At 37.5% G+C, this 15,498-nt stretch overlaps 1 protein-coding gene across 3 annotated transcripts in view; it reads left to right on the top strand.

Moving 5' to 3' along the window:
* The window catches only part of LOC110447170 (rho GTPase-activating protein 6-like), a 71,473-nt gene that overhangs the window by 22,010 nt on the left and 33,965 nt on the right, over nt 1-15,498 (top strand). For 2 of the 3 annotated variants that reach the window (XM_021492686.1, XM_021492687.1), the window contains exon 2: nt 6,423-6,532. In XM_021492686.1, the coding sequence (XP_021348361.1) occupies nt 6,423-6,532 (110 nt within the window). Of the gene's footprint in view, nt 1-4,941; nt 6,533-15,498 lie in introns of those variants that run through there. The other variant, XM_021492685.1, reaches the window with a different exon arrangement.

Here is a 15,498-nt window from a genome sequence, read left to right on the forward strand (position 1 = left end):
TTAACGATTTGTTGAAACATTTCATCGGTTTCTTTGCGTAGAACTCTTTAAGAAAGAAGGTGCGTGGTACAGGAAGGTAAGGTATAGCCTTACACATCTTGTAGAAAAACCTGTAAGAGCGACGTGCCGGTACAGGATTTCCCTGTAGAATACCTCAGATATGTGTAATGTATGATGAACGATGTTAGCCCCCGAGGGAGTAGATCTGATCAGACCGATGTCGGTCTGTACAGGTCAAGTGTCCATCTGTAGTGGTCAAGGTGAATTAGGACGTTATCATGTAATTGCTACAGGTGCGCTAATTTTAGTACACCTTACGCAAGATTGGACACAAACATACTAGATACTAGAATTATCTCCCCTTGTAGCTATAAACATTGATCGGTGTATATGTGGGTGTGTGATGTTTATGGCTTGGCGTGTGTACGTCCATACTATTTAGGATTACGTATAAGAGAGTGTTGTATAAGGTCCCAGATATTACCTCTCCTGACAGAACCGGTAAACAATCACGTTCTGCAAAGTTGCAACGACTCATGTGTGGCAAGCGTTTGACCCCAGAAGCCCCATTTTCCTTGTTTCGAAACCTACCTTGATATGTTTGAAACAAACTTCAGTTATGTCTCTGGTTTATCCTCTAGATCAACTAGGTTTTGAGCTTAACTGATCCTTGAAATCATGTTTCGACGTTTAACTAGAATTAAGGTTTTTTTTCGAATCCTATACCACAACAAGTGTAACAATACTGGAAATATAATATTGTTTATAAACTAAGTTAATGATCATATCCACGAAATTTACAAACAGTTGACTATACAGAGTGTAGTGTACATTTGTGTTTTATTTTGACTTGTAGCAGAGACTTCAGAGAAGCAAGGGGATGTATACAAACTAGTAACCAGAGTAATTGCGTTCTGATGATAGTAAGGTGTTATTATATCAGTGTTTATGATGATAGTAAGGTGTTATTATATCAATGTTTCTGATGATAGTTAGGTGTTATTATATCAATGTTTATGATGACAGTAAGGTGTTATTATATCAATGTTTCTGATGATAGTAAGGTGTTATTTTATCAATGTTTATGATGATAGTAAGGTGTTATTATATCGATGTTTCTGATGATAGTTAGGTGTTATTATATCAATGTTTATGCTGACAGTAAGGTGTTATTATATCAATGTTTATAGTGCTAGTAAGGTGTTATTATATCAATGTTTCTGATGATAGAAAGGTGTTATTATATCAATGTTTATTATGCTAGTAAGGTGTTATTATATCAATGTTACTGATGATAGTAAGGTGTTATTATATCATCAGAAACATTGATATAATAACCCCTTACTATCATCAGAAACATTGATAGTAAGGTGTTATTATATCAATGTTTATGATGATAGTAAGGTGTTATTATATCCATGTTTCTGATGCTAGTAAGGTGTTATTATATCAATGTTTATGATGCTAGTAAGGTGTTATTATATCAATGTTTATAATGCTAGTAAGGTGTTATTATATCAATGTTTCTGATGATAGTAAGGTGTTATTATATCAATGTTTCTGATGATAGTAAGGTGTTATTTTATCAATGTTTCTGATGATAGTAAGATGTTATTATATCAATGTTTCTGATGCTAGTAAGGTGTTATTATATCAATGTTTCTGATGATAGTTAGGTGTTATTATATCAATGTTTTTGATGATAGTAAGGTGTTATGTTATCAATGTTTCTGATGACAGTAAGGTGTTATTATATCGATGTTTCTGATGATAGTAACGTGTTATTATATCAATGTTGCTGATGCTAGTAAGGTGTTATTATATCGATGTTTCTGATGATAGTAAGGTGTTATTATATCAATGTTTATGATGATAGTAAGGTGTTATTTTATCAATGTTTATGATGATAGTAAGGTGTTATTATATCAATGTTTCTGATGATAGTAAGATGTTATTATATCAATGTTTCTGATGATAGTAAGGTGTTATTTTATCAATGTTTATGATGATAGTAAGGTGTTAGTATATCAATGTTTCTGACGATAGTAAGGTGTTATTATATCAATGTTTCTGATGATAGTTAGGTGTTATTATATCATCAGAAACATTGATATAATAACACCTTACTATTATATCAATGTTTCTGATGATAGTAAGGTGTTATTATATCAATGTTTCTGATGATAGTGTAAGGTGTTATTATATCAATGTTGCTGATGATAGTAAGGTGTTATTATATCAATGTTTCTGATGATAGTAAGGTGTCAGTATATCCATGTTTCTGATGATAGTAAGGTGTTATTATATCAATGTTTTTATGATGGTAATCTTATCCGATAAAAATTAAACTAATATCATTTTGATTTCATATACCGTTAGGCATACGAAGAGGTATGAGGAGGCCCGAGCGTCCCAGTCTGTTCATATTCTGTTTCTGGAAAATTTCCCTCAAAACCGAGATCGAATTTTATCAAGTGATGTCCACGTTCGTTTATCAAGCCAATAATTATTCCGTTGTTGCACTCTTTAGCCTGCGCTTTACAGGACAGAGACAAACTGTCCAATAATCAGCTCTCTCGATTTCTAGCCAATTTTGTTGGTAATAATGGTGGCGGGAAACTCTGGATAAAACTGTTCCTAAATTGTATTCGTCCCGAATTTATAGATGTGTTTATTATCATTATTTTGTCCAAAGGTTCCAGGTTCCGCTTTCAAAGCACGTCCTCTGCGAGGACGGACCCCTTTGCTTGTGAAGATGAACATTTGGTAAGATTCGGTTGTTTAACCAAATGTCTGGTTTTAATACCCTGAGTGTCATTTATATCAGAGACGTACATGGACTCGGTGTATAACGACCTGCTGTGTAGTGTTCTCAATTTATTGATAGTAACGATATTTAAGTCCGGGAAAATTCCTAAGATAACAAAATTGATATATTTTTCTGCTATGTTTTCCGACAAAACATCACCTGTACAAAGTCAAAGGTATAATCTTCTAAATCATGCGTTGCGTATACGTATATATCGCCTAAATGAAAAACCAATGACATTTAAAGGTTTCTGCCTCTGAGGTACTGATTTCATTCAGTTGTGACAGTAGTAGTACCCACGTGGTAATGTGTGGGTGTGACTCTAACGGTCTGGTGTTGTTTACAATGGTCAAACTTTTATTTACACATCGATAGTAATGTCCACATACCGATCTCTGGTCGACGTCCACCCGAAGGCTGGCGTTCCTCTGTTAGGTCTCGACATACATGTGTTTTATGGCAGCATTATAAGCCTGCCGGCTATGAAACAACAAGCCAATTCAGCTTGACTTGGGGAAAAAGGGAATTAGGTTCTTTTCATACTTGTTTATAAAAATATGATTATGAAAATATTTGTTTTCTTCTAGCATTGTTTTCAAAACAGTTACCGAGGAATGCGCATTCCGGTTTTGTTTTCGGAAACTATACAATGGACAGAAATGACATTATTGAGCTATTAAGCACCACAAAAACAGGATTTGATATTATTAACGCCGGCATTTGAGTTATATTTTATAATCCGCGAAACAGAAATACCGGGCCCCGTATATAAGTACTCACCAAACTTACAATGACATTCCTAATTAAGCGTTAGGGGTTCCCCGAGGGGGTTTGTATTTCCTTGTCATTTAATTGGATACAAAGTTTGACACCATTAGCTTTATTTGTCTCCGAGTTAAGTATGTAAATGATGGCTATATGTTTGGTTTATGACGTAATTCAAATGTGACAGTTTTATGACGCAATATGTAAAGATTACGGCTTAACATGTAGTAAATCAAATTATGTTATTAGCGGATGTGAAATTAATGCTTGGTTATTAAAGAAATGTTAATTTGTTATGTATATTTTAAAGCACAATGTTAACGAATAAAAACCATTAGAATAGATATCTGAGTCCGCGGTATATTCAAATGAATCAAGTAAAATCCATATCATATGTTAATAACTAGACGCATTATAACAGATAAAACCAGAGACGCATTGCCTGTTACGGAATCGGAACATGCCGTATTACAATTAAATTGATTTATTCAACCACGGAATTAGAGTATTCTATCTAGGTCCGTGCTTCAACCATTTATTAATCTGAAAATATATGCTTATATCATAAATAACATATATATTTATATATATATACAGTCATACTTGCCAGTTATTTTAGCGAATTCTATTAACAGAGACATATTCAAATAGATATATTTGTACCCTATCTTACCGCACATTAAACTGGGGCAAAATAATTTAGCAGGTTAAACTGTGTGCAGAGAGTTTCTGATGGTAATGAGTTAAATCAATATACATTGTCATTGTGGAAATTCTTTCGCCTGTTTAGACATAAATTCCGGATCCTACATGTCCATCTGCTATATGTGTTTTCTTTATAATATTTCACAATGATTTGGTGAAATAGATGATAAAATAAGTAAAAGTAGATTTTAAAATAGAAACAATATGGTCAAAATACAAATATTAAATTAGATAATTAATGAATGGAAATAATTTGAGAAGAAAATGAAGATATTTTTTATAAGACTGTAAAGACCTATTCATAATATTGACTTTTGCGAGTCTAGAACATTGCTAACCCCCGAAACCATGAAGGTCCTTTACCGTTATTTGCCGAAACGTGAAATACTTTATTTGAGCGAAAGCCGACAGATTTACTGAGAGCATAAGCAATGATCCCGTTACAGAACAGGTAACATTCTTATCTGTCACGGACTGCTGGACACATTTCACTCAAGGATAAAATCCCCCCTCTTGGGCCTCTTTGTAAACGCATACACTTCATTACTCCATTTTATGGTGTTCACGGTCCAATGGAGACCAATGAAAATGTCGTTTCGCGGGTCGATGTGGAGACCACGCCCCCTCGAGTTGAGAGTCAATGTAGCGTTGTGATACCGCAAGACAGTCGCTTTAACGTGTTAGTAAGTTTTCCGTACAGGTTTGTCAGTTCAAGGGATTTTAAAACACAATATTACACTTTCCCAGGAGGAGACATTTAAACGTTTTCAATAAATAGAATTTATTGGGAATTTGTTTTTCACGTTCGGATGTTTCACCTTTGGATGTGCCGCGTATACCTGTGTATATGAGATATATACACTTATCACCTGTATACACATATACCTGTATGTTTACCTTTCTTGCTTCGTGACCTGGAAAACACAGTCATGCAGAGAGGAAAATTGTGCTCCTTTACTCGTGGACGAGAGACTCGATTTGTGTAGTAGTGTCACGATAGACCGAGAGAGGGACAGTCCCTAGAAAACGCTTGTGTTGTGTGTACAAAAAATCAACAAGGAAATTTGGTACAGAATTAATCACAAATAAGGATTGTTATTATTGAAATCGGTTATTCTGTGACTTTGATGTCGGCATATTGCTAGAATGACCGTTCACGGACAGCGGTCAAGTTCTTCGGACGCGCATATGCCATCAGCATTTCAGACGAGCAGCCCTCCCAATGGATTTGATGTTAGCCCTGTGGTTTACCCTACTGCCAAGATGAATCGCTCCTGGAATGGACTTGTGTTTCAGGTGTCGCCTCTGCCGAACGGTAGAGTTCCAAATGGATATATATCTGATGGGGAAACTCATAAACGGGATATACCAAGAAGTATTTCCGACCCGTCAGAAAATGGCCGGAAATATCCCATGTTGGAAAATTCAAGGTATTACTCAACTTTGAGCCGAGCACCGCTTACTAATGGGTATCGTGTATCTGATGGAAATCGCAGAGAACTTCCAAGAAGTATATCTTACCAGGAAAATTATCATGGAAATATTCCGGTGCCGGATCTTTCCCGGAACTCCCCAAGTTTGAGTAATTCTTATTCCTCAGGTCAGTATCATTCCCAGTGCGGACTGAATGAGTCCGGAAGCCTCAACTCGTCAAAGTATCTGGAAAGTGAGGAAGAGCCGGAGTATGTTACATTGGACAACAGCTATGTGTTCCCGGCAAGATCGCCACAAAGTCCCTCAACATCCCCTTCCAAGTTCAATCTCAATTTCCGGAGAAATCACCTGAACGGGTCCGTTCGTTCGGAAAACATTCGGATTATAAACAACCACGTAGCAGCAGAGCGAGACCGAATTGTTGGAATTCAATTAAAAGAAAAACAAAAAGCTCGTAACAGTTTGAAGAGAATCGCTGAAAACATCGGTGCAGCTTTGACGCCAAGAGGAGGGTCAAAGCTTGTGAAAGATGAAGATGCTGGGTTGGGGATGGGTAGGGCGCGGAGTAAATCTGTGGGAGACCTTAGGGATTACAAACATCAAAATGATGATGATCTGGGTGAATACTCTTGTTGCTATAGTGACGATGATGATGGTGACGACTTTGGATTTCTTAGTTATCCTTTTGCTTCCTCCTCTCTTTCTCTAGCTATGAGCAAAAGCAAATCGCATTCCCAAACGCACGCGATTCTACCCAAGAAATGGCGGAGTAAAACGAGACCACTCCCGGGGGTAGCGACGTGTATGTGGAGCCCACAGGTTAGTAAATATTTCATTAAATCTTTTTTTTTTTAAATTTACATGTTAATTAAATTATCGTGCCACTTCATTATGCTGTCTGGCACAATGACGTCTTTCAGCGCAATTGTTAAAACCTGTTTAGCTTAATGAGAAAATGACATTCACATTTCATTCTGGACTTTTTTCCTAAAACATAATGTATGGATTAAAAGGTTTGGCTCCAAAACACCAAATATATAAATTTTGAAATAACTTCTAAAAAATAAGATTATGTATGAAAAATACATACATTTATAAATATATTTCGACTTCTCCTTAAGCTAAAATCTGAGGCCGGAAGAGAATCGCAACATTATACAAATATATGCACGAGTTGATATAAGATGTCACAAGAAAAATTTCGGTGAGTGACAGCATAACATATATGCACTGTCGTCTCGTGTGCATATTGTAAGACGGACATGTGCAAATTAATGATAATTGTTGCTTCTGTTTGTGACACACCTAGACTTTGTTCTGGGTTTAATTCCATTTCCTTGATGGTTTTGCGGGTTTGACAAACAAGTAAGACGCACATGTATTATCTATATACAAATACATTTCTCTTAAACGGAGTGTATGCCTTTTGGGTGTACCTTTGTTTCTCCCATATTCGCAACTTCGATGATATTAGAAGTACATTTTACTTTCACATAAAGTACAACATTAAGGAAAGCCGGGGATCTCGTGAGCGCGAGGGACTTTGTAAAAGGATAGGTAGATTTGTATCGACCGTATCCCTGGGGCTGACAGTATTAATTACCTGTACCGACCCCTCGTCCGGGCTATTTCAATTCTATACAGGTGTATCAGTGTCACACCTGTGTGTAAGTAAACATATAAGTATGTCGTTTTAAAAATAGATCTAGGTCAGAAAGCAGTTATGCAAAACCATTAAACTAATTCACATATGTCGAATGTCAATCCCCAAAAACAGCGTTGAGTTTGACTCAAAATGAAATTAAACAAAGCTCGTATATATCATCTCGAGCCGACCTAATATTTCAGTGATATAAGGAGTTTATAATGGTCTGTACTCATAAAATAACAAAGTGTTGCTGTAACCGATAATTTCGGTTTAGTTTTGACGACCGACACGTACAACTAGATATAGGACAGTGACATCACCGATACAGTATCAACTATAGATAAAGATTTATGATAGAGACCGATTTCACCTGATATGAAATTATTTAGATACGACCTCGGAGATAAAACACTTCCCAGGTGAAAGGTAACACCACCTCCTCTCCCTCTCTCTCTCTCTCTCCCTCTCTCTCTCTCTCTGTGCCCCCCCCCCCCTCCTTTCTCACTTTCTCCCCCTCCCATTATACCTGTAAAATATGATGTCTCTGTCTTGAATACGAGATTTATGACCATATCTAACCCACACAGACATCGTTCTTTAGAAAACAAGCGAATATACTGTTCACATATAAAAGAATTTCAAGTCGCTATTTAATTTCACAAGATTTGAACCTTGGAGAAAACACCATCAATACAAAAAAATACCTCAATGAAGACACCCCCTTAAAACAAAAGCTGTGTGTGCTCGGGAGAAATGTTATACCAGATGCACGCGAAGAATATCCCGTCTTCTGACATCGATACTTGTAAAATCATAGCCCGAACAGAATCTGTTTCCGGATAAACTCTATCGGTTGATTAATGGCGGGATAAACTGCGTATTATTTATGGTGGCTGCAACAGCTTTTGTGACATATGCTATTAACAGGACCTAGTTCACGAGTCGTGTGCATTTCATGTACCAGAGATTAAGATCGTCAAGTTTTAGATCAGACGACGACCGACTGATTATAACCTACCGCCTGTCTGTAGAAGCAACAACACCCAACCAAATATCGGGACTATTGTAATAGGTATTTAATTCTGTAAGAATGCACCTATTAGCATGTAAGATATATAGTTTTTATCAGAAAACTTTCAGATCAATAGGTTTAGAGATCTGATTATCTACCGGTACCTATTAATCAACACAGGAGGCCATCTTCCTAAGCCACATGTCTCTCAGACCTTTTTTTGGCGAGGGGCTTGGAATTTAAAAGATTACCAATGAGTAATACTACGTTACTATACGGTAAACTTGATAACGCGTTATGTAAGAGTTCACCTGAAGAAACAGTGTCAGGTTTGGAATTTTCTTTGACTTAGTTTATCAGTCGGAATCTATTCACCGGCCATTGAATCGCTTATTAATACTGATAACCGCTCGCTAAAGTAGAATGTCTATATGTAGCGGTTTTCATTTGATTTCCCCGTATCTGCCATTTTTATCGCCGTACAAACAGATTTATCAGAACCTGTTTACAGATACACAGAAAGTATTGACTTCTTATCGACCTGATATCCACCCGAGGAGACTGCTCCGCCTTCACGTGGGATGACGTCACATCCTGCCAGACTGTCATGATATAACGTTACAGTACGGCGCCCAAAGACATGTCGCGCGAGACTCCACATTGCCCTACAATCTATACATTACCCTGATATGTCCCGATACACTCGCCACATGGACAATACCGTCCACCCAAAAAGGAAGCCATTTACTGATACATTATATATATAATCAACGACCACAAACACCAAGGGCGACCACTCCAAACGGGGAAGGGGATCGTGGGAACATTCTCTGCTGAAATAAACGCAGTTTGAGCGTAAGTTTGACTAGACCACCCTTCCAAATACTGACCCAGAGTCCCGTGGAAATGCTATTAAAGCTATATGCATGCCGACGAGTATAAGATTCGCTTTCTCCTACAATCTATGGGCACGAACTCCGACAAATTAACCATATTTACACATTTAAACCACATAAATATCATCATACCACACAGGACAAAAAGCAACTGTCCATGACGACATTTATCGAGATAAATAGGTTAAGGGGTTAAGGGTCAGAGTTCCCGGAGTACCTTGTTTACATAGTGTATGGTATCTCCAGGTTTCTTCTGACATCTAGAGCAATTGGAACGTCTTACAATGATACATTTCTTTTCAAAGTGATTAATGTGCGTGCTGAGAATTTTTATCAAACACAACCTGACAGTTTGACAATAAGACGCCATTTCCTTTGATACGAACTGTTTAAACATATGTACGTGTATTGAGGCCGTTACGGTATCCAATGTCCCAATATGTCGACTATTTTATTAATTTCTGTTACAGAGCAAAAATGTGTTGTACCAAGTATTTTTGTGTTTTGGTGTTGTGGTTTGATGGCGACAATACGTACGGGACGAAACGTCTTTATAATCTTTTTATCTTCACTTGTTTCGATACAGTTCCCTTCCCATGAAAACCAGATGATATGTTGATCGCTAAGTATATAAACTAAAACTATTTCTGTAAATCGAGAGGTTTTACCTACAGCGAAGAATTTGGCCTTCCCGACAACCGCGAACAAATTGTTTACAATACAGTAAGTCGTACGTACAAATCATGTGCACGCCGTTCCCAATGTATGTTAAGTTCTCAGGCAGTGTATTTGATCCTTCCACTAGTCACCCACCTGTAAATTACCTGTAATTACCTGTTAATTAGCCTGACTTTTAGTTATCAGTCCGTGGGTTTCAGGATAAGGTTACCAGAATGTGGCATGTTTGCAAGGGGCCGTGACCTGGCCGAAAGGTTACCAGCCTGAGTGACTAATTTCACATGGAAACTAAAAATTCCACACATTTTTGTCAAAACCTTATCTATACCAAAGAAGATCGTATTTCTCACACCTGGACATTTGAATACCTGTATGATTCACATGCGCTCCTGTCTGGGATCAAAAAGGGGTTATAACGCATCCTTAATACTAATCTGCAGATCCTGCCGGGGACCAGCAATAGGAGGGGATTACTTATACACAAAACAATGCTATATTGTTCTGTACGTTTTTGTAATTGATTTTCCAACCTGTTTGAAATTCCTCAATTGTCCTGGATATATACGCTCCGAGTGACAATTGTCCCTCATGTGTTCTGCAAGAACAAAAGACATTAAAGGTGACTGCTGTCGCCAAATCGTGACAGACAACACCAAAACTCCTTCTGGATATAAAACAGTTGATCCCAGGGTGTTTAAACTGACGACTCCGAGTGGACAAGGAGCTGACAATGTCACTGTTTCATCGGGGGTTATTTTATTTGTTCAACGTCTTCTTTTATCTGGTGTTGACATAATTACAAGTACAATGGAGGATTGGGAGGGGAGAGGTTACCGGTGTCTATATGTTTTCCCTCTCCCTAAATAACGGACCGTGACACTACATGGCGTGTCCATATACACTGTACCCCGTTAATAGCACCTGCTGAGTATTAGTTCTCATCAACGGTCCCATAGCCGCCAGCGCCAATGAATGACAAGCATCATTAAATGTATATTGACATTTTTATTAAAAAAATATTTTTTTTCCCAATTCAATCAGATTTTAATAATAGATTGACGATTTTAACTTGTCATTTCATGTTTTAAATGTCGCGTTTAAAATTTAAAAACCTTCATTTTAATATAATGAGTTAACCTAGAAGCAATTCATAATGTTAGTGTATTAGCAATTTCATATTAATGTCACGTGTCTCACTTTGATGGCTGCCTTTTAATCTAGTAAATTTCGTTATGAATATGTGTGATTTAAAACGAAAATATTATCTAGATTTGCAAGCAAACTATAGCATTGGAATTTTTCAGCGTCATATTTTTCAAGAATAATCAATATTACATTGGATGTACATGTATATCGAAACCCCTGATATGAACCCCTCCCCATTATCCCCCTTCCCCCTACCTCATCCCCCGGGATTAATTGATCTCCCGCCCTTCTCACACTGTTTAAGACCTGCCGTGATGTATTTGTATATTTAAGTCTTAAGTTGCATTTCAAGGATTTGTTACTTGTATTTGTTTACCTGTTTGTTTGTCAGACAACATCCCGGACAGTCAGGTATGTCAGAACGTGACAACCTTTATCTAAATCCCGTTTGACCAATATTGCTACCTAGCATGTCGACAAAAACAAACACCACGGAGAAATGTGCATTGTTCGACTGTGTTATGCGATTACATCGTCAATTTTCTTTTAAAGATAGTTTCCAGTTCTCGGAATTCAATGCATTGTCGTTAAAACAAAGATCATATGAAAAGGCTTTGTTCTTTAAGAAGTTAAATATCCTCGCAACATGAAATAGTTTATTCATCTCTTTATAATGCCAAGAATACGTCCACCCAAAAAATCTGTTACACCCAAAACATCTATTACACCCAAAAAATCTATTACACCCAACAAATACTTATAAACCAATATCGTGTCAAGCAAATTTAAAATGAAATTTGATCTGTTACTTAAAGTGAAATCCGAGGTGATGGATCAAATTATTCGATCTGATCTTTAATGAGAAGCAATGAAACTCGTTTTCTAAAGTTACGAGTACTTTTACTCTTTATGGATTCCTGATGGAGTCGTTGTCCTTTGAATACATTAACCAAGATTTCTGCCCGCCCTGGACGCCTCCAGATATCACACAGAGTCAAACACGTACAAACATTTTGTGTTAACATGTTAGGCAAAAGGACAGTTCCTGCCAGATTTGTCTTGAAGCGCCACAAAATCGTCACCATAGCAATAAAATCTGACCGGCGCTGTCCGTGATAGATTGATCCCCACTATTTGTAACCCGTCTGACCATAACATGTCACCGACAGCTACGATTGTCTTGTCCAGTTCTTGTTTTCTAGCACCCCATGTAACATAGATCCGAATATATACGTCTATGAAAATGTCATTTTCGCCGATCACACGGTAGTTAGTACGACTCACTATCTTTTGCATTGGTTTGGTGACAGATTTAACGACATTTATGATGCCTTCGGCAATTTCCGGTAATTGTCGTTATCGGATTAGGTTCGATAATTGCCGATTCACGTAATGTGTGATAATTGGTATTTTCTCACGTACGTTTGACACAGTTATGAAGCTATACTTTCTTAAACATCTAAACATGAAACCAAGTCTTTTGTTACGTCTCCAAAAAAAATGCCCCAGCAGATCGGAGAATTAGGTGTTTGACCCTTTGGAAAAAGCCGACTAGCTAATGGCCCGTATTGTGTTTCTATGGCATAACGTACTTTTGAAATATTTGAAGAAAATATTTGCGAAAAAAGGTTTGAATGGACTTAATTGTCTCCAGAAAAAGAATCTATAGTTGGAGTGAGAGGAACATAACACGTTATTTCTTTATCGATGACAGGAGAGCTATTCTTCCAGGCACGGTCCTGAGGAAATTTAAGAAACTGAATACGTTGATTTTCTAAATAAATGGTAATCGTACGTTTATAATGTAAAGGACGCATCAACTTAGAATTGAAGATGACCTTTCTGTATTCAAAACATCAATATACTTGTATTGGTATTTTTAATTTGAAATCTGACGACCCCATTAAAGGTTTAAGATATAAAACACCGGTAAACTACGATTTATTTTCTGATCCGTTGATGTTTTAAAACCAAACAAGATGAGTCACATCAGAAAATTCGACGTAAACACACAAGGTTTATTAGAAACATTTCATTATACCGTGTGTCATATGAACTGCTATCTGACCAATTGACCGTATCCGGATCACCGACCCCGAGCACAGTTTACTTGTTCCGCCGGACAAGATGGCGGCGAACGTACCTGAGGGCTACGTCACTTGGCGCCCATACCGATTCGATTAGAATTCAAAATGTACCTTATTACCATAAACTGACTATTTCTTGGTGTGCGGTATTAGGATTGGCGAAACGGCCCGATTTTCTAATCGATTACATATGAAGAGAAATGGCAGTGTCGGGTGATTTAGATGAGAATAAAATGTCATCGACATTTTGTAAAAGGCCAAAATTACCACACATTCGGAAAGGCTCATTAAACATACAGAAGATGGATAAATCTACCACTTACCTACATGGATATAATGTATTGTGTAAAGAGGGGGAACATGCAGTTTTGTCACATACATATATATATATATTGAACATTAGTTTCCCCAAAAACATCGCTTTAACGGTAATATGTTATAGGAAATTAATTCAAGTAAACGTTTCAATTGCAGATAAATTAATATTCCATCAGCAGGTATTACCCTTAAATACTGCATTAATATCACAAGTGAAGTTGACGCATTGTACATTGTGTATTTCGCAGATATTTTTCTTTAATTGTTTGTGACGATATCGTTTAAAGTTCTTTAGCTATACAGACATGTGTACTTATCAACCAGTTAATCGTTTCTGATGCTGTATCCACAGATGATCCTTAGTGCATGTCCCTAAGGAGATTAATTTATGTATTTGTGCTCATTCACCCCTGGTAAAACATTTGAACTCTTCCAATTCAATTGTTGGGGTGAATGAGTTAAAATTATGTTTGATTTCCTGTGGACCCAATACAATATTTTTGAAATCAAAGCAAGCATATGAAGCTCTCTAATTGGTGCGGGGGCGGTGTCTTGGTTTGACGATGGTTTTTAAATGAACGAGGTGTATCGAATGGATTACCGGTTTCGAATATGATTAATGGTAATCAAGAGGACGAGTGTATTCCGAAAAGATGTCGAGTCTTAAAAGGATCTGAGGTCAAGAATAGATGTTGAGGTCATGAAAACATACAGGAACCGGCCGTGTTTACATGTTTATACTTTTAGCCGATGCCCTGGCAACGGACCGTGACCCTGGTGCACTCTGCCTAAATCACCCCCGCGGACTGCCCGCTGTCCGAGCACGTGATTTATAGAGTTTTGGACAGTGTGTATGTATGTTAGCCACTTACCGCCTGTTCTCCATTGCATCACGGTCAGTTTTAGAGTCACGAACACGAGACCTCCAGTTGTAAGCCTAACGAACAAAACAGCTCAAAGCACGCATTACATGTGCAAATGCTGCTTTGCATGTTCGTAATTATAGAGCATTTGGTTGGTAATGCTTCTTCCCGTTTTCATTGGCATCGTTGACGCAAAATAAAGGCGTAGATTCTGTTGCATTATGAAGACGAATTGGAGAAGTTGTTCAACAAAGAGTGGCCATTACTAGAAAGAAAGTTTACAAAAGACATAATCAAACATACCATCTCTCGGGCTTTACATTAAATTTGATTTTCGTTTAAAGGATCGTGAAACAAAGGCCAAATAAGGAGAAATGTTATGTGAAACTATAATTTAGGTCGATTTTGTAATATAAGGTCAAATGAGGTCAACGGTGACATAATGAACAAGGTCAACCCTTTTGATTGATGGGAGTGATCTCGGCCCTTTCGAGACCTAACTGAACTCACATATAGAAGGGACCTCACCATACGCGGTATCCTGTTAGATTCAAATAATAATATTCACTACCACGATGGGATTAAGCCATTCGCAGTGAAAACATCAAAAGAAATCTACGAGCTGATGTTTGCAAAGGAACGCCATACAAGTGTGTTAGGCAATTTGTTACCCGGATAATATAGGCCCTTTAGGGGGTCTTTAATCTCCCCAAACACCCCTTCACTAGACTGGTATTTAACTCTGAGGTGGGAGGGTCCGAAACGTAATCAAATTTAATTCAGGGAAAAAACCCTCGCGGATTTCTTTAGTACTTATTTGGGTGTGAGAGAGAACCTCACACAGTCTAAGAGAGTCATTGTAGACACCACCGCGAGGTGGCGCTACGTCCACGGAACTGTGAAATAGATTCATTCATATTTGGTGAGAACTTTTGGCCAGTGATGTCGGAAGTTTACTATAGATAGTATTCGCCCTGTCTACTCATATGGACAGACTAGATCAGTGACGCCTGCCCCGTATTATGGTTTATTGGCGTAAACGGGTCTCACTTTATTTGCTTAGAGTGTTGACATTCTGTAAGGGTTACAAGTACGTTTGAGAGTACGTGCTCAATCCTTACATTAGCAAGGCCTTTG

The sequence above is a fragment of the Mizuhopecten yessoensis genome, unplaced genomic scaffold, assembly GCF_002113885.1.
Source record: "Mizuhopecten yessoensis strain PY_sf001 unplaced genomic scaffold, ASM211388v2 scaffold3229, whole genome shotgun sequence".
NCBI classification, from domain to species: domain Eukaryota; kingdom Metazoa; phylum Mollusca; class Bivalvia; order Pectinida; family Pectinidae; genus Mizuhopecten; species Mizuhopecten yessoensis.